Here is a 25,173-nt window from a genome sequence, read left to right on the forward strand (position 1 = left end):
AGATGTGTATTTGAGCAGGCTGTTGTTGTGCTTGTCAGGAGATCCAGGAGTGTGTAGCGGCGCTGGAGAAGGAGTGTGTGTCTCTGAGCTCTCACCTGTCGAGGCTGCGCGTGATCGAGCTTCACGCTGGCGGCGGAGGCTCGTCGCAGGAGCTTTACGAGCCCGAGAGCGTGGAGGACGAGCAGGAGGATCCGGCTCACAGACGCAGGGTCGTTCTCACCGACGTCTTAGGAGAGGCTTCGTTCTCCCTCCGTAACGTGCGATACGTCATCGACACCGGCGTCCAGCTGAAGACCGTGAGTGTGTGGAGAGCAGCGCTGGCAGGATGGCTGAAAAGCTCAACTCAAATTTCTTTCACCCAAAAATGAAGATTAGCCCATGATTAACTTGCCCTCAACTCATTCTAGGTATATATGACATTCTTCTCTCAGACGAATACAATCAGAGTTATATTAAAAAATGTCCTGGCTCTTCTAAGCTTTATAATGGCCGTGAATTGCTGTTTCTGTTTTGAAGTCGTTAAAAGTGCATCCATCCATCATAAAAGTGCATCACATCCATCCATCATATAAAAGTTCATCACATCCATCCATCATAAAAGTGCATCTACAGTATCCATCATAAAAGTGCATCTGTCCATCATAAAAAAGTGCATCTGTCCATCATAAAAGTGCATCTATCATTCATAAAAGTGTGTCTATCCATCATAAAAGTGCATCTGTCCAACATAAAAGTGCATTCAAATTTATTTTTTTTTAAAAATATAGCTTTGATTGTATTCGTCTGAGAAAAGAATGTCATATACACCTAGGATGACTTCAGGGTGTGTAAATCATGGGCTAATTTTCATTTTTGGGTGTACTATCCCTTTAAATATTAGCAAAATTCGAATTATGTTTGAATTTTAAAGGCAATGCTTAATGTTAGAGGGAAAAAGTACTGTATTGTCTCCTGTTGCCACAAGAGGGCGCAAGCGAGCGCAATAAGCAAATAGAAACCAAATCAAGCATCACATCTTTAATTGAAATGAAATGACATTCACTTTTTAAAGTGCATTAACTTTTGAAACAATTGTTCTTAAATAAAATATAATTTCCTTAATGTGCATGCAAGGAAAATTTGATTACAATTAGATTAAAATTAGATGCGTTAAACTGTGTTCGTGCATCAGTAACCTGAGAAACACACTTCGACACAGCTTAATGATCTACATGAACACACAACAGCAAACTGACATTCAGAAACTCACTTCTATTCCCTACATCTACATATACACTCTCACTCACAGACACACACACACACACACACAAACACACACACACACACACACACTCAGTGCAGTTTTTTTTTTCCAATTTGACGAATATTCAAAATTTTCATTTTAATTTGAAAGCGCTAGTGGAGTTGTGACGTCCAGTGTTGTTTCTCCACAGATCTACAACCCACAAATCCGAGCGGATTCACAGCTTCAGCAGCCAATCAGCAGACAGCAGGCCGACGCTCGAGCCCGCAGGGTCAACAGCAGACTGCCCGGTGCGCACACAAACACACACACACACCTCATTAAACACGCTTTTATCCAAAGCGACTTACAAATGAGAGCAATAGAAGCAGGAAGTGCTGTGACCCTTCCCAGTTTAATCTAACACACTAAATGTACTTTTTATATATGTATATATAATAGATATAGAACAGTAGATTAAGTGTAAGTATTAATGGATCAAGTGTTGCCGAAAAAGATGCGTCTTCAGCCGTTTCTTGAAAATGTCCACGGACTCGGTTCAGTTGATCGTGTGATTGAGTTGAAGGTGAAGGTGTGTGTTGTGTGCGCAGGTGTGTGTTTCCGCCTGTACTCTCAGCTGAAGGTGTGTGTTGTGCGCGCAGGTGTGTGTTTCCGCCTGTACTCTCAGCTGAAGGTGTGTGTTGTGTGCGCAGGTGTGTTTCCGCCTGTACTCTCAGCTGAAGGTGTGTGTTGTGTGCGCAGGTGTGTGTTTCCGCCTGTACTCTCAGCTGAAGGTGTGTGTTGTGCGCGCAGGTGTGTGTTTCCGCCTGTACTCTCAGCTGAAGGTGTGTGTTGTGCGCGCAGGTGTGTGTTTCCGCCTGTACTCTCAGCTGAAGGTGTGTGTAGTGCCCGCAGGTGTGTGTTTCCGCCTGTACTCTCAGCTGAAGGTGTGTGTTGTGTGCGCAGGTGTGTTTCCACCTGTACTCTCAGCTGAAGGTGTGTGTTGTGCGTGCAGGTGTGTGTTTCCGCCTGTACTCTCAGTTGAAGGTGTGTGTTGTGTGCGCAGGTGTGTGTTTCCGCCTGTACTCTCAGCTGAAGGTGTGTGTTGTGTGCGCAGGTGTGTGTTTCCACCTGTACTCTCAGCTGAAGGTGTGTGCGCAGGTGTGTGTTTCCGCCTGTACTCTCAGCTGAAGGTGTGTGTTGTGTGCGCAGGTGTGTGTTTCCGCCTGTACTCTCAGCTGAAGGTGTGTGTTGTGTGCGCATGTGTGTGTTTCCGCCTGTACTCTCAGCTGAAGGTGTGTGTTGTGTGCGCAGGTGTGTGTTTACGCCTGTACTCTCAACTGAAGGTGTGTGTTGTGCGCGCAGGTGTGTGTTTCCGCCTGTACTCTCAGCTGAAGGTGTGTGCGCAGGTGTGTGTTTCCGCCTGTACTCTCAGCTGAAGGTGTGTGTTGTGTGCGCAGGTGTGTGTTTCCGCCTGTACTCTCAGCTGAAGGTGTGTGTTGTGTGCGCAGGTGTGTGTTTCCGCCTGTACTCTCAGTTGAAGGTGTGTGTTGTGTGCGCAGGTGTGTGTTTCCGCCTGTACTCTCAGCTGAAGGTGTGTGTTGTGTGCGCAGGTGTGTGTTTCCGCCTGTACTCTCAGCTGAAGGTTTGTGTGCAGGTGTGGGTTTCCGCCAGTACTCTCAGCTGAAGGTGTGTGTTGTGTGCGCAGGTGTGTGTTTCCGCCTGTACTCTCAGCTGAAGGTGTGTGTTGTGCGCGCAGGTGTGTGTTTACGCCTGTACTCTCAACTGAATGTGCGTGTTGTGCGCGCAGGTGTGTGTTTACGCCTGTACTCTCAGCTGAAGGTGTGTGTTGTGTGCGCAGGTGTGTGTTTCCGCCTGTACTCTCAGCTGAAGGTGTGTGTTGTGTGCGCAGGTGTGTGTTTCCGCCTGTACTCTCAGCTGAAGGTTTGTGTGCAGGTGTGTGTTTCCGCCAGTACTCTCAGCTGAAGGTGTGTGTTGTGCGCGCAGGTCTGTGTTTCCGCCTGTACTCTCAGCTGAAGGTTTGTGTGCAGGTGTGTGTTTCCGCCAGTACTCTCAGCTGAAGGTGTGTGTTGTGCGCGCAGGTGTGTGTTTCCGCCTGTACTCTCAGCTGAAGGTGTGTGTTGTGCGCGCAGGTGTGTGTTTACGCCTGTACTCTCAACTGAATGTGCGTGTTGTGCGCGCAGGTGTGTGTTTACGCCTGTACTCTCAGCTGAAGGTGTGTGCGCAGGTGTGTTTTTCCGCCTGTACTCTCAGCTAAAGGTGTGTGTTGTGCGCGCAGGTGTGTGTTTCCGCCTGTACTCTCAGCTGAAGGTGTGTGTTGTGTGCGCAGGTGTGTGTTTCCGCCTGTACTCTCAGCTGAAGGTGTGTGCGCAGGTGTGTTTTTCCGCCTGTACTCTCAGCTGAAGGTTTGTGTGCAGGTGTGTGTTTCCGCCAGTACTCTCAGCTGAAGGTGTGCGTTGTGCGCGCAGGTGTGTGTTTACGCCTGTACTCTCAACTGAATGTGTGTGTTGTGCGCGCAGGTGTGTGTTTACGCCTGTACTCTCACCTGAAGGTGTGTGTTTTTCCGCCTGTACACTCAGCTGAAGGTTTGTGTTTTTCCGCCTGTACACTCAGCTGAAGGTTTGTGTGCAGGTGTGTGTTTCCGCCAGTACTCTCAGCTGAAGGTGTGTGTTGTGCGCGCAGGTGTGTGTTTACGCCTGTACTCTCACCTGAAGGTGTGTGTTTTTCCGCCTGTACACTCAGCCGAAGGTGTGTGTTTTTCCGCCTGTACTCTCAGCTGAAGGTTTGTGTGCAGGTGTGTGTTTCCGCCAGTACTCTCAGCTGAAGGTGTGTGTTGTGCGCGCAGGTGTGTGTTTACGCCTGTACTCTCAACTGAATGTGTGTGTTGTGCGCGCAGGTGTGTGTTTACGCCTGTACTCTCACCTGAAGGTGTGTGTTTTTCCGCCTGTACTCTCAGCTGAAGGTTTGTGTGCAGGTGTGTGTTTCCGCCAGTACTCTCAGCTGAAGGTGTGTGTTGTGCGCGCAGGTGTGTGTTTCCGCCTGTACTCTCAGCTGAAGGTTTGTGTGCAGGTGTGTGTTTCCGCCAGTACTCTCAGCTGAAGGTGTGCGTTGTGCGCGCAGGTGTGTTTACGCCTGTACTCTCAACTGAATGTGTGTGTTGTGCGCGCAGGTGTGTGTTTACGCCTGTACTCTCACCTGAAGGTGTGTGTTTTTCCGCCTGTACACTCAGCTGAAGGTTTGTGTTTTTCCGCCTGTACACTCAGCTGAAGGTTTGTGTGCAGGTGTGTGTTTCCGCCAGTACTCTCAGCTGAAGGTGTGTGTTGTGCGCGCAGGTGTGTGTTTCCGCCAGTACTCTCAGCTGAAGGTGTGTGTTGTGCGCGCAGGTGTGTGTTTCCGCCTGTACTCTCAGCTGAAGGTGTGTGTTGTGCGCGCAGGTGTGTGTTTCCGCCAGTACTCTCAGCTGAAGCTGTGTGTTGTGCGCGCAGGTGTGTGTTTCCGCCAGTACTCTCAGCTGAAGGTGTGTGTTGTGCGCGCAGGTGTGTGTTTTCGCCTGTACTCTCAGCTGAAGGTGTGTGTTGTGTGCGCAGGTGTGTGTTTACGCCTGTACTCTCAACTGAAGGTGTGTGTTGTGTGCGCAGGTGTGTGTGTTTACGCCTGTACTCTCAGCTGAAGGTGTGTTGTGTGCGCAGGTGTGTGTTTACGCCTGTACTCTCACCTGAAGGTGTGTGTTTTTCCGCCTGTACACTCAGCTGAAGGTTTGTGTTTTTCCGCCTGTACTCTCAGCTGAAGGTTTGTGTGCAGGTGTGTGTTTCCGCCAGTACTCTCAGCTGAAGGTGTGTGTTGTGCGCGCAGGTGTGTGTTTACGCCTGTACTCTCAACTGAATGTGTGTGTTGTGCGCGCAGGTGTGTGTTTACGCCTGTACTCTCACCTGAAGGTGTGTGTTTTTCCGCCTGTACTCTCAGCTGAAGGTTTGTGTGCAGGTGTGTGTTTCCGCCAGTACTCTCAGCTGAAGGTGTGTGTTGTGCGCGCAGGTGTGTGTTTACGCCTGTACTCTCAACTGAATGTGTGTGTTGTGCGCGCAGGTGTGTGTTTACGCCTGTACTCTCACCTGAAGGTGTGTGTTTTTCCGCCTGTACTCTCAGCTGAAGGTTTGTGTGCAGGTGTGTGTTTCCGCCAGTACTCTCAGCTGAAGGTGTGTGTTGTGCGCGCAGGTGTGTGTTTCCGCCTGTACTCTCAGCTGAAGGTGTGTGCGCAGGTGTGTGTTTCCGCCTGTACTCTCAGCTGAAGGTGTGTGTTGTGTGCGCAGGTGTGTGTTTCCGCCTGTACTCTCAGCTGAAGGTTTGTGTGCAGGTGTGTGTTTCCGCCAGTACTCTCAGCTGAAGGTGTGCGTTGTGCGCGCAGGTGTGTTTACGCCTGTACTCTCAACTGAATGTGTGTGTTGTGCGCGCAGGTGTGTGTTTACGCCTGTACTCTCACCTGAAGGTGTGTGTTTTTCCGCCTGTACACTCAGCTGAAGGTTTGTGTTTTTCCGCCTGTACACTCAGCTGAAGGTTTGTGTGCAGGTGTGTGTTTCCGCCAGTACTCTCAGCTGAAGGTGTGTGTTGTGCGCGCAGGTGTGTGTTTCCGCCAGTACTCTCAGCTGAAGGTGTGTGTTGTGCGCGCAGGTGTGTGTTTCCGCCTGTACTCTCAGCTGAAGGTGTGTGTTGTGCGCGCAGGTGTGTGTTTCCGCCAGTACTCTCAGCTGAAGCTGTGTGTTGTGCGCGCAGGTGTGTGTTTCCGCCAGTACTCTCAGCTGAAGGTGTGTGTTGTGCGCGCAGGTGTGTGTTTTCGCCTGTACTCTCAGCTGAAGGTGTGTGTTGTGTGCGCAGGTGTGTGTTTACGCCTGTACTCTCAACTGAAGGTGTGTGTTGTGTGCGCAGGTGTGTGTGTTTACGCCTGTACTCTCAGCTGAAGGTGTGTTGTGTGCGCAGGTGTGTGTTTCCGCCTGTACTCTCAGCTGAAGGTGTGTGTTGTGCGCGCAGGTGTGTGTTTACGCCTGTACTCTCAGCTGAAGGTGTGTGTTGTGCGCGCAGGTGTGTGTTTACGCCTGTACTCTCAGCTGAAGGTGTGTGCGCAGATGTGTGTTTCCGCCTGTACTCTCAGCTGAAGGTGTGTGTTGTGTTCGCAGGTGTGTGTTTCCGCCTGTACTCTCAGCTGAAGGTGTGTGTTGTGCGCGCAGGTGTGTGTTTACGCCTGTACTCTCAGCTGAAGGTGTGTGCGCAGATGTGTTTTGCCGCCTGTACTCTCAGCTGAAGGTGTGTGTTGTGTGCGCAGGTGTGTGTTTCCGCCTGTACTCTCAGCTGAAGGTGTGTGCGCAGGTGTGTGTTTTCCGCCTGTACTCTCAGCTGAAGGTGTGTGTTGTGCGCGCAGGTGTGTGTTTCCGCCTGTACTCTCAGCTGAAGGTGTGTGCGCAGGTGTGTGTTTTCCGCCTGTACTCTCAGCTGAAGGTGTGTGTTGTGCGCGCAGGTGTGTGTTTACGCCTGTACTCTCAGCTGAAGGTGTGTGTTGTGTGCGCAGATGTGTGTTTACGCCTGTACTCTCAGCTGAAGGTGTGTGTTGTGCGCGCAGGTGTGTGTTTACGCCTGTACTCTCAGCTGAAGGTGTGTGTTGTGTGCGCAGATGTGTGTTGCCGCCTGTACTCTCAGCTGAAGGTGTGTGTTGTGTGCGCAGGTGTGTGTTTCCGCCTGTACTCTCAGCTGAAGGTGTGTGCGCAGGTGTGTGTTTTCCGCCTGTACTCTCAGCTGAAGGTGTGTGTTGTGCGCGCAGGTGTGTGTTTCCGCCTGTACTCTCAGCTGAAGGTGTGTGCGCAGGTGTGTGTTTTCCGCCTGTACTCTCAGCTGAAGGTGTGTGTTGTGCGCGCAGGTGTGTGTTTCCGCCTGTACTCTCAGCTGAAGGTGTGTGTTGTGCGCGCAGGTGTGTGTTTCCGCCTGTACTCTCAGCTGAAGGTGTGTGTTGTGCGCGCAGGTGTGTGTTTCCGCCTGTACTCTCAGCTGAAGGTGTGTGTTGTGCGCGCAGGTGTGTGTTTCCGCCTGTACTCTCAGCTGAAGGTGTGTGTTGTGTGCGCAGGTGTGTGTTTCCGCCTGTACTCTCAGCTGAAGGTGTGTGCGCAGGTGTGTGTTTTCCGCCTGTACTCTCAGCTGAAGGTGTGTGTTGTGCGCGCAGGTGTGTGTTTCCGCCTGTACTCTCAGCTGAAGGTGTGTGCGCAGGTGTGTGTTTTCCGCCTGTACTCTCAGCTGAAGGTGTGTGTTGTGTGCGCAGGTGTGTGTTTCCGCCTGTACTCTCAGCTGAAGGTGTGCGCGCAGGTGTGTGTTTTCCGCCTGTACTCTCAGCTGAAGGTGTGTGTTGTGCGCGCAGGTGTGTGTTTACGCCTGTACTCTCAGCTGAAGGTGTGTGCGCAGATGTGTGTTTCCGCCTGTACTCTCAGCTGAAGGTGTGTGTTGTGTTCGCAGGTGTGTGTTTCCGCCTGTACTCTCAGCTGAAGGTGTGTGTTGTGCGCGCAGGTGTGTGTTTACGCCTGTACTCTCAGCTGAAGGTGTGTGCGCAGATGTGTTTTGCCGCCTGTACTCTCAGCTGAAGGTGTGTGTTGTGTGCGCAGGTGTGTGTTTCCGCCTGTACTCTCAGCTGAAGGTGTGTGCGCAGGTGTGTGTTTTCCGCCTGTACTCTCAGCTGAAGGTGTGTGTTGTGCGCGCAGGTGTGTGTTTCCGCCTGTACTCTCAGCTGAAGGTGTGTGCGCAGGTGTGTGTTTTCCGCCTGTACTCTCAGCTGAAGGTGTGTGTTGTGCGCGCAGGTGTGTGTTTACGCCTGTACTCTCAGCTGAAGGTGTGTGTTGTGTGCGCAGATGTGTGTTTACGCCTGTACTCTCAGCTGAAGGTGTGTGTTGTGCGCGCAGGTGTGTGTTTACGCCTGTACTCTCAGCTGAAGGTGTGTGTTGTGTGCGCAGATGTGTGTTGCCGCCTGTACTCTCAGCTGAAGGTGTGTGTTGTGTGCGCAGGTGTGTGTTTCCGCCTGTACTCTCAGCTGAAGGTGTGTGCGCAGGTGTGTGTTTTCCGCCTGTACTCTCAGCTGAAGGTGTGTGTTGTGCGCGCAGGTGTGTGTTTCCGCCTGTACTCTCAGCTGAAGGTGTGTGCGCAGGTGTGTGTTTTCCGCCTGTACTCTCAGCTGAAGGTGTGTGTTGTGCGCGCAGGTGTGTGTTTCCGCCTGTACTCTCAGCTGAAGGTGTGTGTTGTGCGCGCAGGTGTGTGTTTCCGCCTGTACTCTCAGCTGAAGGTGTGTGTTGTGCGCGCAGGTGTGTGTTTCCGCCTGTACTCTCAGCTGAAGGTGTGTGTTGTGCGCGCAGGTGTGTGTTTCCGCCTGTACTCTCAGCTGAAGGTGTGTGTTGTGTGCGCAGGTGTGTGTTTCCGCCTGTACTCTCAGCTGAAGGTTTGTGCGCAGGTGTGTGTTTTCCGCCTGTACTCTCAGCTGAAGGTGTGTGTTGTGCGCGCAGGTGTGTGTTTCCGCCTGTACTCTCAGCTGAAGGTGTGTGCGCAGGTGTGTGTTTTCCGCCTGTACTCTCAGCTGAAGGTGTGTGTTGTGTGCGCAGGTGTGTGTTTCCGCCTGTACTCTCAGCTGAAGGTGTGTGCGCAGGTGTGTGTTTTCCGCCTGTACTCTCAGCTGAAGGTGTGTGTTGTGCGCGCAGGTGTGTGTTTCCGCCTGTACTCTCAGCTGAAGGTGTGTGCGCAGGTGTGTGTTTTCCGCCTGTACTCTCAGCTGAAGGTGTGTGTTGTGCGCGCAGGTGTGTGTTTACGCCTGTACTCTCAGCTGAAGGTGTGTGCGCAGGTGTGTGTTTTCCGCCTGTACTCTCAGCTGAAGGTGTGTGTTGTGCGCGCAGGTGTGTGTTTCCGCCTGTACTCTCAGCTGAAGGTGTGTGTTGTGCGCGCAGGTGTGTGTTTCCGCCTGTACTCTCAGCTGAAGGTGTGTGCGCAGGTATGTGTTTCCGCCTGTACTCTCAGCTGAAGGTGTGTGTTGTGCGCGCAGGTGTGTGTTTCCGCCTGTACTCTCAGCTGAAGGTGTGTGCGCAGGTGTGTGTTTCCGCCTGTACTCTCAGCTGAAGGTGTGTGCGCAGGTGTGTGTTTCCGCCAGTACTCTCAGCTGAAGGTGTGTGCGCAGGTGTGTGTTTCCGCCTGTACTCTCAGCTGAAGGTGTGTGTTGTGCGCGCAGGTGTGTTTCCGCCTGTACTCTCAGCTGAAGGTGTGTGTTGTGTGCGCAGGTGTGTTTCCGCCTGTACTCTCAGCTGAAGGTGTGTGTTGTGCGCGCAGGTGTGTTTCCGCCTGTACTCTCAGCTGAAGGTGTGTGTTGTGCGCGCAGGTGTGTTTCCGCCAGTACTCTCAGCTGAAGGTGTGTGTTGTGTGCGCAGGTGTGTGTTTCCGCCTGTACTCTCAGCTGAAGGTGTGTGTTGTGTGCGCAGGTGTGTGTTTCCGCCTGTACTCTCAGCTAGACATGTGCCGGTATTCGGTAATGCGATAAATCGCGGTAATGAATATGCACGATATTGTTATCGCGGGGACTTCGAAATACCGTGAAAAATAATAGATCCGAATTTAGATTTTTAGAACGCGCATCAGCTTATTTTCCATCAACCTCTTAAAAAAACAATGCGTATATGCTGCGCAAAACACGTGCGCACTTTGATGTAAACAATCCCCACATCACATGTATAAGCACTGTGTGAATGCAGTGTGCACTCTAGTCTAATGTAAACAATCCTCACATGGAAAAGAAGCACGGCGGAAGGAGGAACGCTGCCGACTATTTATCCCCCGCATGGCTGCCAACTCTCACGCATTCAGCTTGAGACTCACGCAATTGACACTTTCACACGGTCTCGCGCCACACATCCATTTTCTCACGCAGAGAAAAATCGCGGAGCAAAGAGGACACTGACACCGACAGACTAGACAGAGCAGGTTACTTTTCATATGAAAAAAATATCAGCTCTCAGGTTTTATAACGAAATTCAGACAATAAATAATGTTTTGGTGCTTGTAAATGACGTGACAAATTGCGCGCCTCAGTTCAAGTAAACAGATCATCTGTTACTTTTTATTAAAGATACAGTACAACCCACCGAAAAGTATACGTACTTTCGATCAATCAGTGTTTTTCAACCACGGAAAGAGGTCAATAACACTGCAGGAGAACAATTATGCCACAGAACGTTACATTTACCTCAGGAAAGCCATTTAATGTTAGTTGACTATAAGAAAATAGCTATAGAGAGGAGTATTTTGCTAAATATGTGCAATATATTACATATTTTAATATATGTTTACTTGTCATTATATAATTGTTATTATAATGAAAATTACGGCATATTACATTTTTATATTTATATTATTATTATATTTATATTGTATGCATTATATTTAATTTCTCTCTGTATGTTTACAGCATTATGTGAGATATATTTTTTCTTGAGAAAAAATTAAATGCAGGCTATCTACTGTAGCCTACCTAATATTTATCCAAATGAGTCAATATTGAATCAAGATTGAAATTAAATCCAAGAATTTAATTGAAATCATGAAAATTGTGTTAAGCAATAATACAAACAGTAGCCTCAGTAACTGTACCATGTAAACATTATAACATGTTGTCACTAAAAAATAAAATTAATGTTTTGACAATCACAATTACACATTGTGATGCAAGTTGTTTTTAGATACCCCCAATCCGTCTGTTTCTCTTGTGCAATTAAAATATCGTGATAATACCGTATACCGTGATAAAAGCTCAATCAATTAATCGCAGCATGAAAATTTGATACCGGCACATGCCTACTCTCAGCTGAAGGTGTGTGCGCAGGTGTGTGTTTCCGCCTGTACTCTCAGCTGAAGGTGTGTGTTGTGTGCGCAGGTGTGTGTTTCCGCCTGTACTCTCAGCTGAAGGTGTGTGCGCAGGTGTGTGTTTCCGCCTGTACTCTCAGCTGAAGGTGTGTGTTGTGTGCGCAGGTGTGTGTTTCCGCCTGTACTCTCAGCTGAAGGTGTGTGCGCAGGTGTGTGTTTCCGCCTGTACTCTCAGCTGAAGGTGTGTGTTGTGTGCGCAGGTGTGTGTTTCCGCCTGTACTCTCAGCTGAAGGTGTGTGTTGTGCGCGCAGGTGTGTGTTTCCGCCTGTACTCTCAGCTGAAGGTGTGTGCGCAGGTGTGTGTTTCCGCCTGTACTCTCAGCTGAAGGTGTGTGTTGTGTGCGCAGGTGTGTGTTTCCGCCTGTACTCTCAGCTGAAGGTGTGTGTTGTGCGCGCAGGTGTGTGTTTCCGCCTGTACTCTCAGCTGAAGGTGTGTGCGCAGGTGTGTGTTTCCGCCTGTACTCTCAGCTGAAGGTGTGTGTTGTGTGCGCAGGTGTGTGTTTCCGCCTGTACTCTCAGCTGAAGGTGTGTGTTGTGCGCGCAGGTGTGTGTTTCCGCCTGTACTCTCAGCTGAAGGTGTGTGTTGTGCGCGCAGGTTTGTGTTTCCGCCTGTACTCTCAGCTGAAGGTTTGTGTGCAGGTGTGTGTTTCCGCCAGTACTCTCAGCTGAAGGTGTGTGTTGTGCGCGCAGGTGTGTTTCCGCCTGTACTCTCAGCTGAAGGTGTGTGTTGTGTGCGCAGGTGTGTGTTTCCGCCTGTACTCTCAGCTGAATGTGTGTGTTGTGCGCGCAGGTGTGTGTTTCCGCCTCTACTCTCAGCTGAAGGTGTGTGCGCAGGTGTGTGTGTTTCCGCCTGTACTCTCAGCTGAAGGTGTGTGTTGTGTGCACAGGTGTGTGTTTCCGCCTGTACTCTCAGCTGAAGGTGTGTGTTGTGTGCGCAGGTGTGTGTGTTTCCACCTGTACTCTCAGCTGAAGGTGTGTGTTGTGTGCGCAGGTGTGTGTTTCCGCCTGTACTCTCAGCTGAAGGTGTGTGTTGTGCGCGCAGGTGTGTGTTTCCACCTGTACTCTCAGCTGAAGGTGTGTGTTGTGCGCGCAGGTGTGTGTTTCCGCCTGTACTCTCAGCTGAAGGTGTGTGTTGTGCGCGCAGGTGTGTGTTTCCGCCTGTACTCTCAGCTGAAGGTTTGTGTGCAGGTGTGTGTTTCCGCCAGTACTCTCAGCTGAAGGTGTGTGTTGTGTGCGCAGGTGTGTGTTTCCGCCAGTACTCTCAGCTGAAAGTGTGTGTTGTGCGCACAGGTGTGTGTGTTTCCGCCTGTACTCTCAGCTGAAGGTGTGTGTTGTGTGCACAGGTGTGTGTTTCCGCCTGTACTCTCAGCTGAAGGTGTGTGTTGTGTGCGCAGGTGTGTGTTTCCGCCTGTACTCTCAGCTAAAGGTGTGTGTTGTGCGCGCAGGTGTTTGTTTCCGCCTGTACTCTCAGCTGAAGGTGTGTGTTGTGCGCGCAGGTGTGTGTTTCCGCCAGTACTCTCAGCTGAAAGTGTGTGTTGTGCGCACAGGTGTGTGTGTTTCCGCCTGTACTCTCAGCTAAAGGTGTGTGTTGTGCGCGCAGGTGTTTGTTTCCGCCTGTACTCTCAGCTGAAGGTGTGTGTTGTGCGCGCAGGTGTTTGTTTCCGCCTGTACTCTCAGCTGAAGGTGTGTGTTGTGTGCGCAGGTGTGTGTTTCCGCCAGTACTCTCAGCTGAAAGTGTGTGTTGTGCGCACAGGTGTGTGTGTTTCCGCCTGTACTCTCAGCTAAAGGTGTGTGTTGTGCGCGCAGGTGTTTGTTTCCGCCTGTACTCTCAGCTGAAGGTGTGTGTTGTGCGCGCAGGTGTGTGTTTCCGCCTGTACTCTCAGCTGAAGGTGTGTTGTGTGCGCATGTGTGTGTTTCCGCCTGTACTCTCAGCTGAAGGTGTGTGTTGTGCGCGCAGGTGTGTGTTTCCGCCTGTACTCTCAGCTGAAGGTGTGTGTTGTTGCGCAGGTGTGTGTTTCCGCCTGTACTCTCAGCTGAAGGTGTGTGTTGTGCGCGCAGGTGTGTGTTTACGCCTCTAGTCTCAGCTGAAGGTGTGTGCGCAGGTGTGTGTTTCCGCCTGTACTCTCAGCTGAAGGTGTGTGCGCAGGTGTGTGTTTCCGCCTGTACTCTCAGCTGAAGGTGTGTGTTGTGTGCGCAGGTGTGTGTTTCCGCCTGTACTCTCAGCTGAAGGTGTGTGTTGTGCGCGCAGGTGTGTGTTTCCGCCTGTACTCTCAGCTGAAGGTGTGTGCGCAGGTGTGTGTTTCCGCCTGTACTCTCAGCTGAAGGTGTGTGTTGTGTGCGCAGGTGTGTGTTTCCGCCTGTACTCTCAGCTGAAGGTGTGTGTTGTGCGCGCAGGTGTGTGTTTCCGCCTGTACTCTCAGCTGAAGGTGTGTGCGCAGGTGTGTGTTTCCGCCTGTACTCTCAGCTGAAGGTGTGTGTTGTGTGCGCAGGTGTGTGTTTCCGCCTGTACTCTCAGCTGAAGGTGTGTGTTGTGCGCGCAGGTGTGTGTTTCCGCCTGTACTCTCAGCTGAAGGTGTGTGTTGTGCGCGCAGGTTTGTGTTTCCGCCTGTACTCTCAGCTGAAGGTTTGTGTGCAGGTGTGTGTTTCCGCCAGTACTCTCAGCTGAAGGTGTGTGTTGTGCGCGCAGGTGTGTTTCCGCCTGTACTCTCAGCTGAAGGTGTGTGTTGTGTGCGCAGGTGTGTGTTTCCGCCTGTACTCTCAGCTGAATGTGTGTGTTGTGCGCGCAGGTGTGTGTTTCCGCCTCTACTCTCAGCTGAAGGTGTGTGCGCAGGTGTGTGTGTTTCCGCCTGTACTCTCAGCTGAAGGTGTGTGTTGTGTGCACAGGTGTGTGTTTCCGCCTGTACTCTCAGCTGAAGGTGTGTGTTGTGTGCGCAGGTGTGTGTGTTTCCACCTGTACTCTCAGCTGAAGGTGTGTGTTGTGTGCGCAGGTGTGTGTTTCCGCCTGTACTCTCAGCTGAAGGTGTGTGTTGTGCGCGCAGGTGTGTGTTTCCGCCTGTACTCTCAGCTGAAGGTGTGTGTTGTGCGCGCAGGTGTGTGTTTCCGCCTGTACTCTCAGCTGAAGGTGTGTGTTGTGCGCGCAGGTGTGTGTTTCCGCCTGTACTCTCAGCTGAAGGTTTGTGTGCAGGTGTGTGTTTCCGCCAGTACTCTCAGCTGAAGGTGTGTGTTGTGTGCGCAGGTGTGTGTTTCCGCCAGTACTCTCAGCTGAAAGTGTGTGTTGTGCGCACAGGTGTGTGTGTTTCCGCCTGTACTCTCAGCTGAAGGTGTGTGTTGTGTGCACAGGTGTGTGTTTCCGCCTGTACTCTCAGCTGAAGGTGTGTGTTGTGTGCGCAGGTGTGTGTTTCCGCCTGTACTCTCAGCTAAAGGTGTGTGTTGTGCGCGCAGGTGTTTGTTTCCGCCTGTACTCTCAGCTGAAGGTGTGTGTTGTGCGCGCAGGTGTGTGTTTCCGCCAGTACTCTCAGCTGAAAGTGTGTGTTGTGCGCACAGGTGTGTGTGTTTCCGCCTGTACTCTCAGCTAAAGGTGTGTGTTGTGCGCGCAGGTGTGTGTTTCCGCCTGTACTCTCAGCTGAAGGTGTGTGTTGTGTGCGCAGGTGTGTGTGTTTCCACCTGTACTCTCAGCTGAAGGTGTGTGTTGTGTGCGCAGGTGTGTGTTTCCGCCTGTACTCTCAGCTGAAGGTGTGTGTTGTGCGCGCAGGTGTGTGTTTCCGCCTGTACTCTCAGCTGAAGGTGTGTGTTGTGCGCGCAGGTGTGTGTTTCCGCCTGTACTCTCAGCTGAAGGTGTGTGTTGTGCGCGCAGGTGTGTGTTTCCGCCTGTACTCTCAGCTGAAGGTTTGTGTGCAGGTGTGTGTTTCCGCCAGTACTCTCAGCTGAAGGTGTGTGTTGTGTGCGCAGGTGTGTGTTTCCGCCAGTACTCTCAGCTGAAAGTGTGTGTTGTGCGCACAGGTGTGTGTGTTTCCGCCTGTACTCTCAGCTGAAGGTGTGTGTTGTGTGCACAGGTGTGTGTTTCCGCCTGTACTCTCAGCTGAAGGTGTGTGTTGTGTGCGCAGGTGTGTGTTTCCGCCTGTACTCTCAGCTAAAGGTGTGTGTTGTGCGCGCAGGTGTTTGTTTCCGCCTGTACTCTCAGCTGAAGGTGTGTGTTGTGCGCGCAGGTGTGTGTTTCCGCCAGTACTCTCAGCTGAAAGTGTGTGTTGTGCGCACAGGTGTGTGTGTTTCCGCCTGTACTCTCAGCTAAAGGTGTGTGTTGTGCGCGCAGGTGTTTGTTTCCGCCTGTACTCTCAGCTGAAGGTGTGTGTTGTGCGCGCAGGTGTTTGTTTCCGCCTGTACTCTCAGCTGAAGGTGTGTGTTGTGTGCGCAGGTGTGTGTTTCCGCCAGTACTCTCAGCTGAAAGTGTGTGTTGTGCGCACAGGTGTGTGTGTTTCCGCCTGTACTCTCAGCTAAAGGTGTGTGTTGTGCGCGCAGGTGTTTGTTTCCGCCTGTACTCTCAGCTGAAGGTGTGTTGTGTGCGCATGTGTGTGTTTCCGCCTGTACTCTCAGCTGAAGGTGTGTGTTGTGCGCGCAGGTGTGTGTTTCCGCCTGTACTCTCAGCTGAAGGTGTGTGTTGTTGCGCAGGTGTGTGTTTCCGCCTGTACTCTCAGCTGAAGGTGTGTGTTGTGCGCGCAGGTGTGTGTTTACGCCTCTAGTCTCAGCTGAAGGTGTGTGCGCAGATGTGTGTTTCCGCATGTACTCTCAGCTGAAGGTGTGTGTTGTGCGCGCAGGTGTGTGTTTCCGCCTGTACTCTCAGCTGAAGGTGTGTTGTGCGCGCAGGTGTGTGTTTCCGCCTGTACTCCCAGCTGAAGGTGTGTGTTGTGCGCGCAGGTGTGTGTTTCCGCCTGTACTCTCAGCTGAAGGTGTGTGCGCAGGTGTGTGTGTTTCCGCCTGTACTCCCAGCTGAAGCTGTGTGTTGTGTGCGCAGGTGTGTGTTTCCGCCAGTACTCTCAGCTAAAGGTGTGTGTTGTGCGCGCAGGTGTTTGTTTCCGCCTGTACTCTCAGCTGAAGGTGTGTGTTGTGCGCGCAGGTGTGTGTTTCCGCCTGTACTCTCAGCTGAAGCTGTGTGTTGTGTGCGCAGGTGTGTGTTTCCGCCAGTACTCTCAGCTAAAGGTGTGTGTTGTGCGCGCAGGTGTGTGTTTCCGCCTGTACTCTCAGCTGAAGGTGTGTGTTGTGCGCGCAGGTGTGTGTTTCCGCCTGTACTCTCAGCTGAAGGTGTGTGTTGTGCGCGCAGGTGTGTGTTTCCGCCTGTACTCTCAGCTGAAGGTGTGTGTTGTGCGCGCAGGTGTGTGTTTCCGCCTGTACTCTCAGCTGAAGGTGTGTGTTGTGCGCGCAGGTGTGTGTTTCCGCCTGTACTCTCAGCTGAAGGTGTGTGTTGTGCGCGCAGGTGTGTGTTTCCGCCTGTACTCTCAGCTGAAGGTGTGTGTTGTGCGCGCAGGTGTTTGTTTCCGCCTGTACTCTCAGCTGAAGGTGTGTGTTGTGCGCGCAGGTGTGTGTTTCCGCCTGTACTCTCAGCTGAAGGTGTGTTGTGCGCACAGGTGTGTGTTTCCGCCTGTACTCTCAGCTGAAGGTGTGTGTTGTGTGCACAGGTGTGTGTTTACGCCTGTACTCTCAGCTGAAGGTGTGTGTTGTGTGCACAGGTGTGTGTTTCCGCCGGTACTCTCAGCTGAAGGTGTGTGTTGTGTGCGGAGGTGTGTGTTTCCGCCTGTACTCTCAGCTGAAGGTTTGTGTGCAGGTGTGTGTGTTTCCGCCTGTACTCTCAGCTGAAGCTGTGTGTTGTGTGCGCAGGTGTGTGTTTCCGCCAGTACTCTCAGCTGAAGGTGTGTGTTGTGTGCGCAGGTGTGTGTTTCCGCCTGTACTCTCAGCTGAAGGTGTGTGTTGTGTGCGCAGGTGTGTGTTTCCGCCTGTACTCTCAGCTGATGTTCGAGGAGATGCCTGTGTGTCGGGGGCCAGCGGTGGCAGAAGCAAACCTCAGTCACCTGGTGCTGCTCCTCAAGAGGCTGGACATCGCAGACATGGGCCAGTGCAAGTTCCTGGACCGGCCAGGTCAGAGGTCATGCCGCGGGCACTTAGACTCAAATGCCATTTAGTTTTAGTCATATTTTAGTCATCTGAATTATTGTCTAGTTTTACTCGCTTAAAGGGATAGTTCACCCAAAAATGTAAATTCTGTCAGTAATTACTCTTCCTCATGTTGTTCAACCCCGTAAAACCTTCGTTCATCTCCAGAAACACAAATTAAGATATTTTTGATTAAATCTGAGAGCTGGATCACTCCTCCATAGGCTTCTAAGGGATTGAAACTTGTTCCCCGAAAAGTTATTAAAGACATCGTTAAAATAGTCCAAGTGACTACAGTGGCTCAATCTTACGTTTATCAAGCGACGAGAATACTTTTTGTGTGCAAAACTCCCCCAAAATAACTACTTTATTTCAACTATTGATTTCCTTCTCTGTGGGCCTCGAGTGAGTTCACTAGTGTAACAGCGCAGCGCTTCTGTGTTGTACGTCACACATAGGCTCACTATTGGCCGACGCTGGTCATGTGTGTAAAATGCCATTTAGTTTTAGTCATATTTTAGTCATCTGAATTATTGTCCAGTTTTAGCCGACGAAGTACCAGAAGATTTTAGTCGACTTAAATATAATGGGTTTAGTTAGATTGTATGCATTAATTTTGAACCAAACCCATTATATACTCCCGGGGAAAACATCCATTAACCTGTAAATATGAATGATTTAAAAGTTTGAACATGCAATACAGACACAGATTTAACTACTGTGACTTAAAACATATCTTAAAATTAAATAAAACCACTTCTCCTTTTCAATGATTGATATATGCAGTCTTTATAACAACTTGCACACATCATTCTTTATTCTTTCAAGCAGAAATATTTATTTGTATAAATTAAATAAAGCCATTAAAAAGCAATGAATGCTCTTCTCTTTTTCTTTTGTTGTTTGATTTAATATTAAGTGCGCAGACGGCATTAGGTTTATTACGCACTGTCACTTTAAGACCGAACGCACGGATCCAATGCACATCCGATACACTCGCAACTGTTTACGTTCTGTAACGACATAACTGACTGTGTTTTCGTGAATACTCTCCAAAACTGACATTTACACATAATGTTGTGTGTATTGTCCATTCAGACACTAAAGAGAGCTCAGTTCAGACTCGCGTGTGTGTGTGTCTGTGTTAATTTTGTTAAAAGTGCTAATTTTCATTTTTGGCTGAACTATCCCTTTAAGCGTCCTTGAGCCCTGGAAAGGCGCTATATAAATAAAACATATTATTGTTATTCACAGTTCACACTGTAACCGGCAAATCCAGAGCTGGAAGCTCTTGTTGCATCCGACATGATGTGTGTGTGTGTGTGTGTGTGTGTGTGTGTGCAGCTCCCGAGGCGCTGATGCAGGCGCTGGAGGATCTGGATTATCTGGCGGCTCTCGACGACGACGGGAATCTGTCGGAGGTGGGGATCATCATGTCGGAGCTCCCGCTGGAGCCGCCGCTAGCTAAAGCTCTGATCGCGTCCTGCGAGTTCGACTGCGTGAACGAGCTGCTGACCGTCGCCGCCATGCTAACCGGTACGCTAACTCTCACGCTTCACGACTGATTTACATACGCAAGTGTCTTTAGTATCGTTTGAATTTTAACGATTCCTATTTCGATTTGCTTATCGATTCCTAATTTTGATTCCAATAAGGTAAAAAAATAACTTCGATATCATTCACATTTAGTGTTATTGCAAAACATTTATTTTAGCTGAATATCATCAACAGATAAAGAACACTTTCACAAGCAACGTTTGCCTGTGGTTTAAAAACACCATAGAAGAACAACTAGCCTTACTAATATACACTCAAAGCACTATTAAAGACAATAAACACTCAGTAATTAAAAAAGAACAAATAAAAAATTATCAATCGCAACAAATAGAGACAACTGAACAAAGATACGATTGAAATAAACAGTGTTTTAAGATTTTCCGGTTCAGAAACTGTGATCAAATGTAAAATAACTGCACTTTATTAATAAAATATACATTACAAATATAGTTACATAAGTTATTCACTGAAGAACGAGTGAATTTTCTGTCTTTTGTTGTGTGATTAGTGTTATTATAGAGACGGCAGGAATATTAGTACCGTCACTTTAAGAGCTGCACGGATCCAATATACTGATACACACGAACACAGAAACAGAGTCTCTCGCGCTTCAATGGTTTAAACTCATGTCGAAATGCTCACAAAGGAATCGATAAGAGGAACGGAAATACACATTTATAACAAGTATCCGATTCTCGAAGTCCAACCCTAGTGTTCAGTGTGTGTTTGATGACTTCCAGCTCCGCCGTGCTTCATGACGCCTCCGGCTGGGAAAGAAGAAGCGGCTTCGACACACAGACGACTCTTGCTTCATCCCGAGGGAGATCACATGACCCTCATCAACGTCTACAATGCATATCTGCAGCGTGAGTGACATCATCACACTAACATCACATCACGAGAAACTGATGTGTCCGAAACCGCTCCCTATCCACTATATAGTGCACTACATCGGTGTCGGCCATTTTGTAGTGGTGAACGACATCATTCCCTACATTCGTTCACTACTTTTACCCACAATCCTCTCTGAATTCGAGCTTACATTCGACGTACAAGCACTTTTTCCCACAATGCAATGTGGAGAGGAGTGAGCACACAAGTTTTAACCAGAGATTACTTTACAGCTTTCTTATTTCTACTTTAACATTTATTTCATGCTAGTTTTAGGGGGCTTTATTCTACATTTTTTTTATTAATCATTGCGTGAATGAAACATTAAAATATTGAGACAATATTATATAGATGAATTTTAAAACGAAAGGATATTAATAAGGTCAATTATATAGGTACATTAAATTATTAAAATATATTATTTAGGCATTAACTCAATTTAATGTAACAGCCAGGTGTTTTAATAATTTAAAAGCACGGAGGTATATATAATTACAAAATAAAGTCATTATGATTGTTATTGTTGTTAATATTATTTAAGTAAGTGACATGATGTAAGATAAAAAGAGTTTTACACAGTGTAAACGTCAGTGCACTCAAATGCCACACACTCTACAGGGATTAGTGAACGAGTGAGCGGTTGTGTGTCTCCTCAGATAATGAAGATGAGGTCTGGTGCAGGACCAACTTCCTGAACGCATCTGCGCTACGATTGGCTGTGGTGATTAGGGCGGAGCTACTTGAGGTGATGCAGCGAATCGAGTTGCCCGTCTCTCCGCCCGCCTTCGGTTGCCAAGACAACAGCACTAATATAAAGAGAGCTCTGATATCGGGATTCTTCCTGAAGGTAAACGCACGCGCTCATAGCCAAAGCTCTGGATTCTTATTGGCTGACAGACGTTCCTCATTCCTAGTGCTGGAGAGCCACCGTAGAGTTTAGTTACAAGTGTGTCTTTAATTAAACACTCAAAGCTGTCTTCATAACAGATCACTTTCAGGCTGATAACACGTGTTACGGTTTTACCTTTACAGACATGAGCAGTGTTGTTTTTAAAGTGTGAATTGCAGGTTAAAGTGTAAAATATGTATATATCTAAACATTTCTGTCTTAAAATGCGTTAAAATAACATTTATCGGGGTTTCTTCAAAGGTAGCATGTTTTTTTTACTGTAACTGGGTGATGACGTCATAAGAGGGAGTAGTAACCCATACTCTGCTAGATTCCTACTGTTTGTGGCGTGACTATGGTCAATTTTGAACCAGTCCGGCGTGAGAGAGTTGAGGAAATTGCCAGAAATCATGGCCTTGATAGAGTTATCAATCCTTGTGAGGAAAATGAGTGGAGGTTTGGCCAGGTGAGCCAGCCTAGGTTAACGTGGTGCTAATCCAGATAACGTTAGGGAACAAGCCAAAGTCTTTTCAAAATCTTGTCGTCATGTAACGTTAGAATAGCAAGGAGGGACAACGACTGAAGACATTATTTACTTACATGGTGTTGGTAGTCCTAATCAGATCTGTAGAGATGCACACACTGCACAGGCACAATGGAGCTTTTGCATCTGCAGACAGAACGCGATATTGCGTGTGCTAAATCGCAACTGATTAGCGATGCTCATTGTCAGAAAGAAAAAAAGAGATCGATGACCCTATCGCTGTGTTTGACAGGTGTTTGTGTGGACTATGCCACCCAATGGAATCAGCATTGGAGATTATGTGAACGTTTTGGAGGTTAGTGGAGCAGCTCGACCCGCGACCGGCAAATCTGAGGTGCCTGGTTTTGACGCATGCTGCCTGAACCCGTTTGTTTTGCGAATAGCTTTATTGTCATTTCAGCAACTTGAAGCCAGCACACCCTTTTTGCTAGCTGAGTTAGGTCTCCAATATAACTGCTAGCCTACACGCCGTTAGACTAGCGGTAACTGTAGGCTTGGAGTCCCTTTTATGACGTCACGCCCGGCCTAGTGGAAGGGAGAGGGCGTGCTTAAAACCACTGTAAAAAGTACAAACTTTTCATATTATATTCAGCATTTTGGTATAAAAAAACATACAAAACAATGGTGGGCAGTTCTTATCTTTATGTTTAATAAGCACATTGCATTATCTTCATGAAAAATATAACCTGCAATTTACACTTTAAGTCTGGAATCCCAGACAGCAACCAGACACTATGTTGCTGTCTGGGATAGTTGATTCTGATTGGTCAATCTTATTGCCCTGAATTCTGAATTCCAGAAAAAAAGTCAGAATTACAATATTTAAACTCAGAATTCTGGAAGAAAAGTCAGAATTGACCCTTCGCAGGGAGTTTGATTGACAGGCGATCTAACCAATCATAATCCGCCATCCGCCGAATCCGCCATTTTTGTCCGACAAAGCAGTCAGGAGAGTTTGTAGATTAACGTTGGAGGATTTGAACTTGAAAAACTGTGTCCTGACGTCTTTCCGCGGTTAAAACAACATACCTCCTGATGTTCATTCAAGTTTATTTGATGCTATAAATGAACTAGAAGGACGAGATGATCGTGATGGAGATGCTGTAACTGAGAGATCTGTCACAACACATTAAAGACACACAAAACGGTATTTATTGTTTACATTTCTTTAAAAAATGACCAAATTTGAGACTTTGTTTCATATCAAAAGTAACCTGGTCTGTCCTGTCTCAGTGTGTTGTCAGTGTTTTTCACTGTGTGGCGTGAGAGAGGCGTGGCTTGTCGGACATAGCAACAGTAACTAAAGGGGGCGGGTCTTGGCGAACGGTCAATTGAGAGATTTAGACTCAGAATTCCGGAAAAAAGTCAGAATTGAGAGATTTAACCTCTGAGGAATAGATCCGGCCCACATGTGGATTCCACACGGCCCAGATGTGTTGCTGTCTGGGATAGTTGATTCTGATTGGTTGATCTTGAGATGACTGTACATGATCAGTTTGTGTGTTTGATCCTCAGGTTGCTCATGACGTGGACGGCTCGGGGAACTATCTGCTGCTCACACACCGGCACGTGTCTCACCTCCACCCGTTCTCCTCGTACCGCTGCCGCCGGCCCCGCCCCCCCCCGCCCGGCTGGGTGCTGTACCACGACTTCACCATCTCACACGACAACTGCATCTGCATCGTGTCCGAGATTCACCCGCAAATGTGAGTGTGAACGCATCTAATCCCGGTCTGTCCGTCAGTGCTTTAAAGGAGCAGTTCACTTTAAAATGAAGATTAGCGCATGATTTACTCGCCCTCCACTCATCCTAGTGTATATGACTTTCTTCTCTCTCTTCTGACGAATACAATCAGAGTTATATTAACAAATGTTCTGGATCTTCCAAGCTTTATAATTACAGTGAATGACTGTTTCTGTTTTGAAGTCCATAAAGTGCATCTATCCACTTTTATGATGGATATATACACTTTTATTATGGATATATACACTTTTATGATGAATATATACACTTTTATGATGAATATATACACTTTTATTATGAATATATACACTTTTATGATGGATATATACACTTTTATTATGGATATATACACTTTTATGATGGATATATACACTTTTATTATGGAAATATACACTTTTATGATGGATAGATGCACTTTTATGATGGATATATACACTTTTATTATGGATATATACACTTTTATGATGGATATATACACTTTTATTATGGAAATATACACTTTTATGATGGATAGATGCACTTTTATGATGGATATATACACTTTTATTATGGAAATATACACTTTTATGATGGATAGATGCACTTTTATTATGGATATATACACTTTTATGATGGATATATACACTTTTATGATGAATATATACACTTTTATGATGAATATATACACTTTTATGATGGATATATACACTTTTATGATGGATATATACACTTTTATGATGAATATATACACTTTTATTATGAATATATACACTTTTATGATGGATATATACACTTTTATTATGGATATATACACTTTTATGATGGATATATACACTTTTATTATGGAAATATACACTTTTATGATGGATAGATGCACTTTTATGATGGATATATACACTTTTATTATGGATATATACACTTTTATGATGGATATATACACTTTTATTATGGAAATATACACTTTTATGATGGATAGATGCACTTTTATGATGGATATATACACTTTTATTATGGAAATATACACTTTTATGATGGATAGATGCACTTTTATTATGGATATATACACTTTTATGATGGATATATACACTTTTATGATGAATATATACACTTTTATGATGAATATATACACTTTTATGATGGATATATACACTTTTATGATGGATATATACACTTTTATGATGAATATATACACTTTTATGATGGATAGATGCACTTTTATGATGGATATATACACTTTTATTATGGATATATACACTTTTATGATGGATATATACACTTTTATTATGGATATATACACTTTTATTATGGATATATACACTTTTATGATGAATATATACACTTTTATGATGAATATATACACTTTTATGATGAATATATACACTTTTATGATGGATATATACACTTTTATGATTAATATACCGGTATACACTTTTATGATGGATATATACACTTTTATGATGAATATATACACTTTTATGATGGATATATACACTTTTATGATGAATATATACACTTTTATTATGAATATATACACTTATTATGTATATATCCATCATAAAAGTGTATATATTCATCATAAAAGTGTATATATTCATCATAAAAGTGTATATATTCATCATAAAAGTGTATATATCCATAATAAAAGTGTATATATCCATCATAAAAGTGTATATATCCATCATAAAAGTGTATATATCCATCATAAAAGTGTATATATCCATCATAAAAGTGTATATATCCATAATAAAAGTGTATATATTCATCATAAAGGAGGGTGAGTAAATCATGCGCTAATCTTCATTTTAAAGTGAACTGCTCCTTAAAGCGGGTTTAATCTCGACTGTGTGTGTGTGTGTGTGTGTGTGTGTGTGTGTGTGTGTGTGTGTGTGTGTGTGTGTGTGTGTGTGTGTGTGTGTGTGTGTGTGTAGGCTGGTGGAGCTGGCGCCTCAGTACTATCTCGGGAATCTTCCTCCCAGCGATGGCCTGGATCTGCTGATGGGCCTCAGATTGAGTTTATTCCCTCCAGGTGATCCGGACACGATCCCTCAGGATAAAAGCCTCGAGGAAGCGAGCGACGAGTCCAGCGCAGAGACGTGCAGCGTTCAGTAACCGTTCAGATGTTCGTACACACACACTCAGTCTCTGGAACACACACACTCAGTCTCTGATACACTGGAACACACACACTCAGTCTCTGGAACACACACACTCAGTCTCTGATACACTGGAACACACACACTCAGTCTCTGGAACACACACACTCAG

At 47.4% G+C, this 25,173-nt stretch overlaps 1 protein-coding gene across 1 annotated transcript in view; it reads left to right on the forward strand.

The window, feature by feature from the left end:
* dqx1 (DEAQ box RNA-dependent ATPase 1) overlaps nt 1-25,173 on the forward strand; it is a 37,714-nt gene that overhangs the window by 11,084 nt on the left and 1,457 nt on the right. The window contains exons 5-12 of the mRNA XM_077213908.1: nt 39-296; nt 1,434-1,533; nt 17,134-17,289; nt 18,649-18,840; nt 19,602-19,727; nt 20,409-20,599; nt 22,701-22,891; nt 24,837-25,173. The exon at nt 24,837-25,173 is cut by the window's right edge and continues 1,457 nt beyond it. Of these exons, the coding sequence (XP_077070023.1) occupies nt 39-296; nt 1,434-1,533; nt 17,134-17,289; nt 18,649-18,840; nt 19,602-19,727; nt 20,409-20,599; nt 22,701-22,891; nt 24,837-25,017 (1,395 nt within the window). The 3' untranslated portion in view covers nt 25,018-25,173. The remainder of the gene's footprint in view (nt 1-38; nt 297-1,433; nt 1,534-17,133; nt 17,290-18,648; nt 18,841-19,601; nt 19,728-20,408; nt 20,600-22,700; nt 22,892-24,836) is intronic.

The sequence above is a fragment of the Siphateles boraxobius genome, unplaced genomic scaffold (genome assembly GCF_051911475.1).
Source record: "Siphateles boraxobius isolate OS27281-9 unplaced genomic scaffold, OSU_SipBor_1 67, whole genome shotgun sequence".
Classification (NCBI taxonomy): Eukaryota; Metazoa; Chordata; class Actinopteri; order Cypriniformes; family Leuciscidae; genus Siphateles; species Siphateles boraxobius.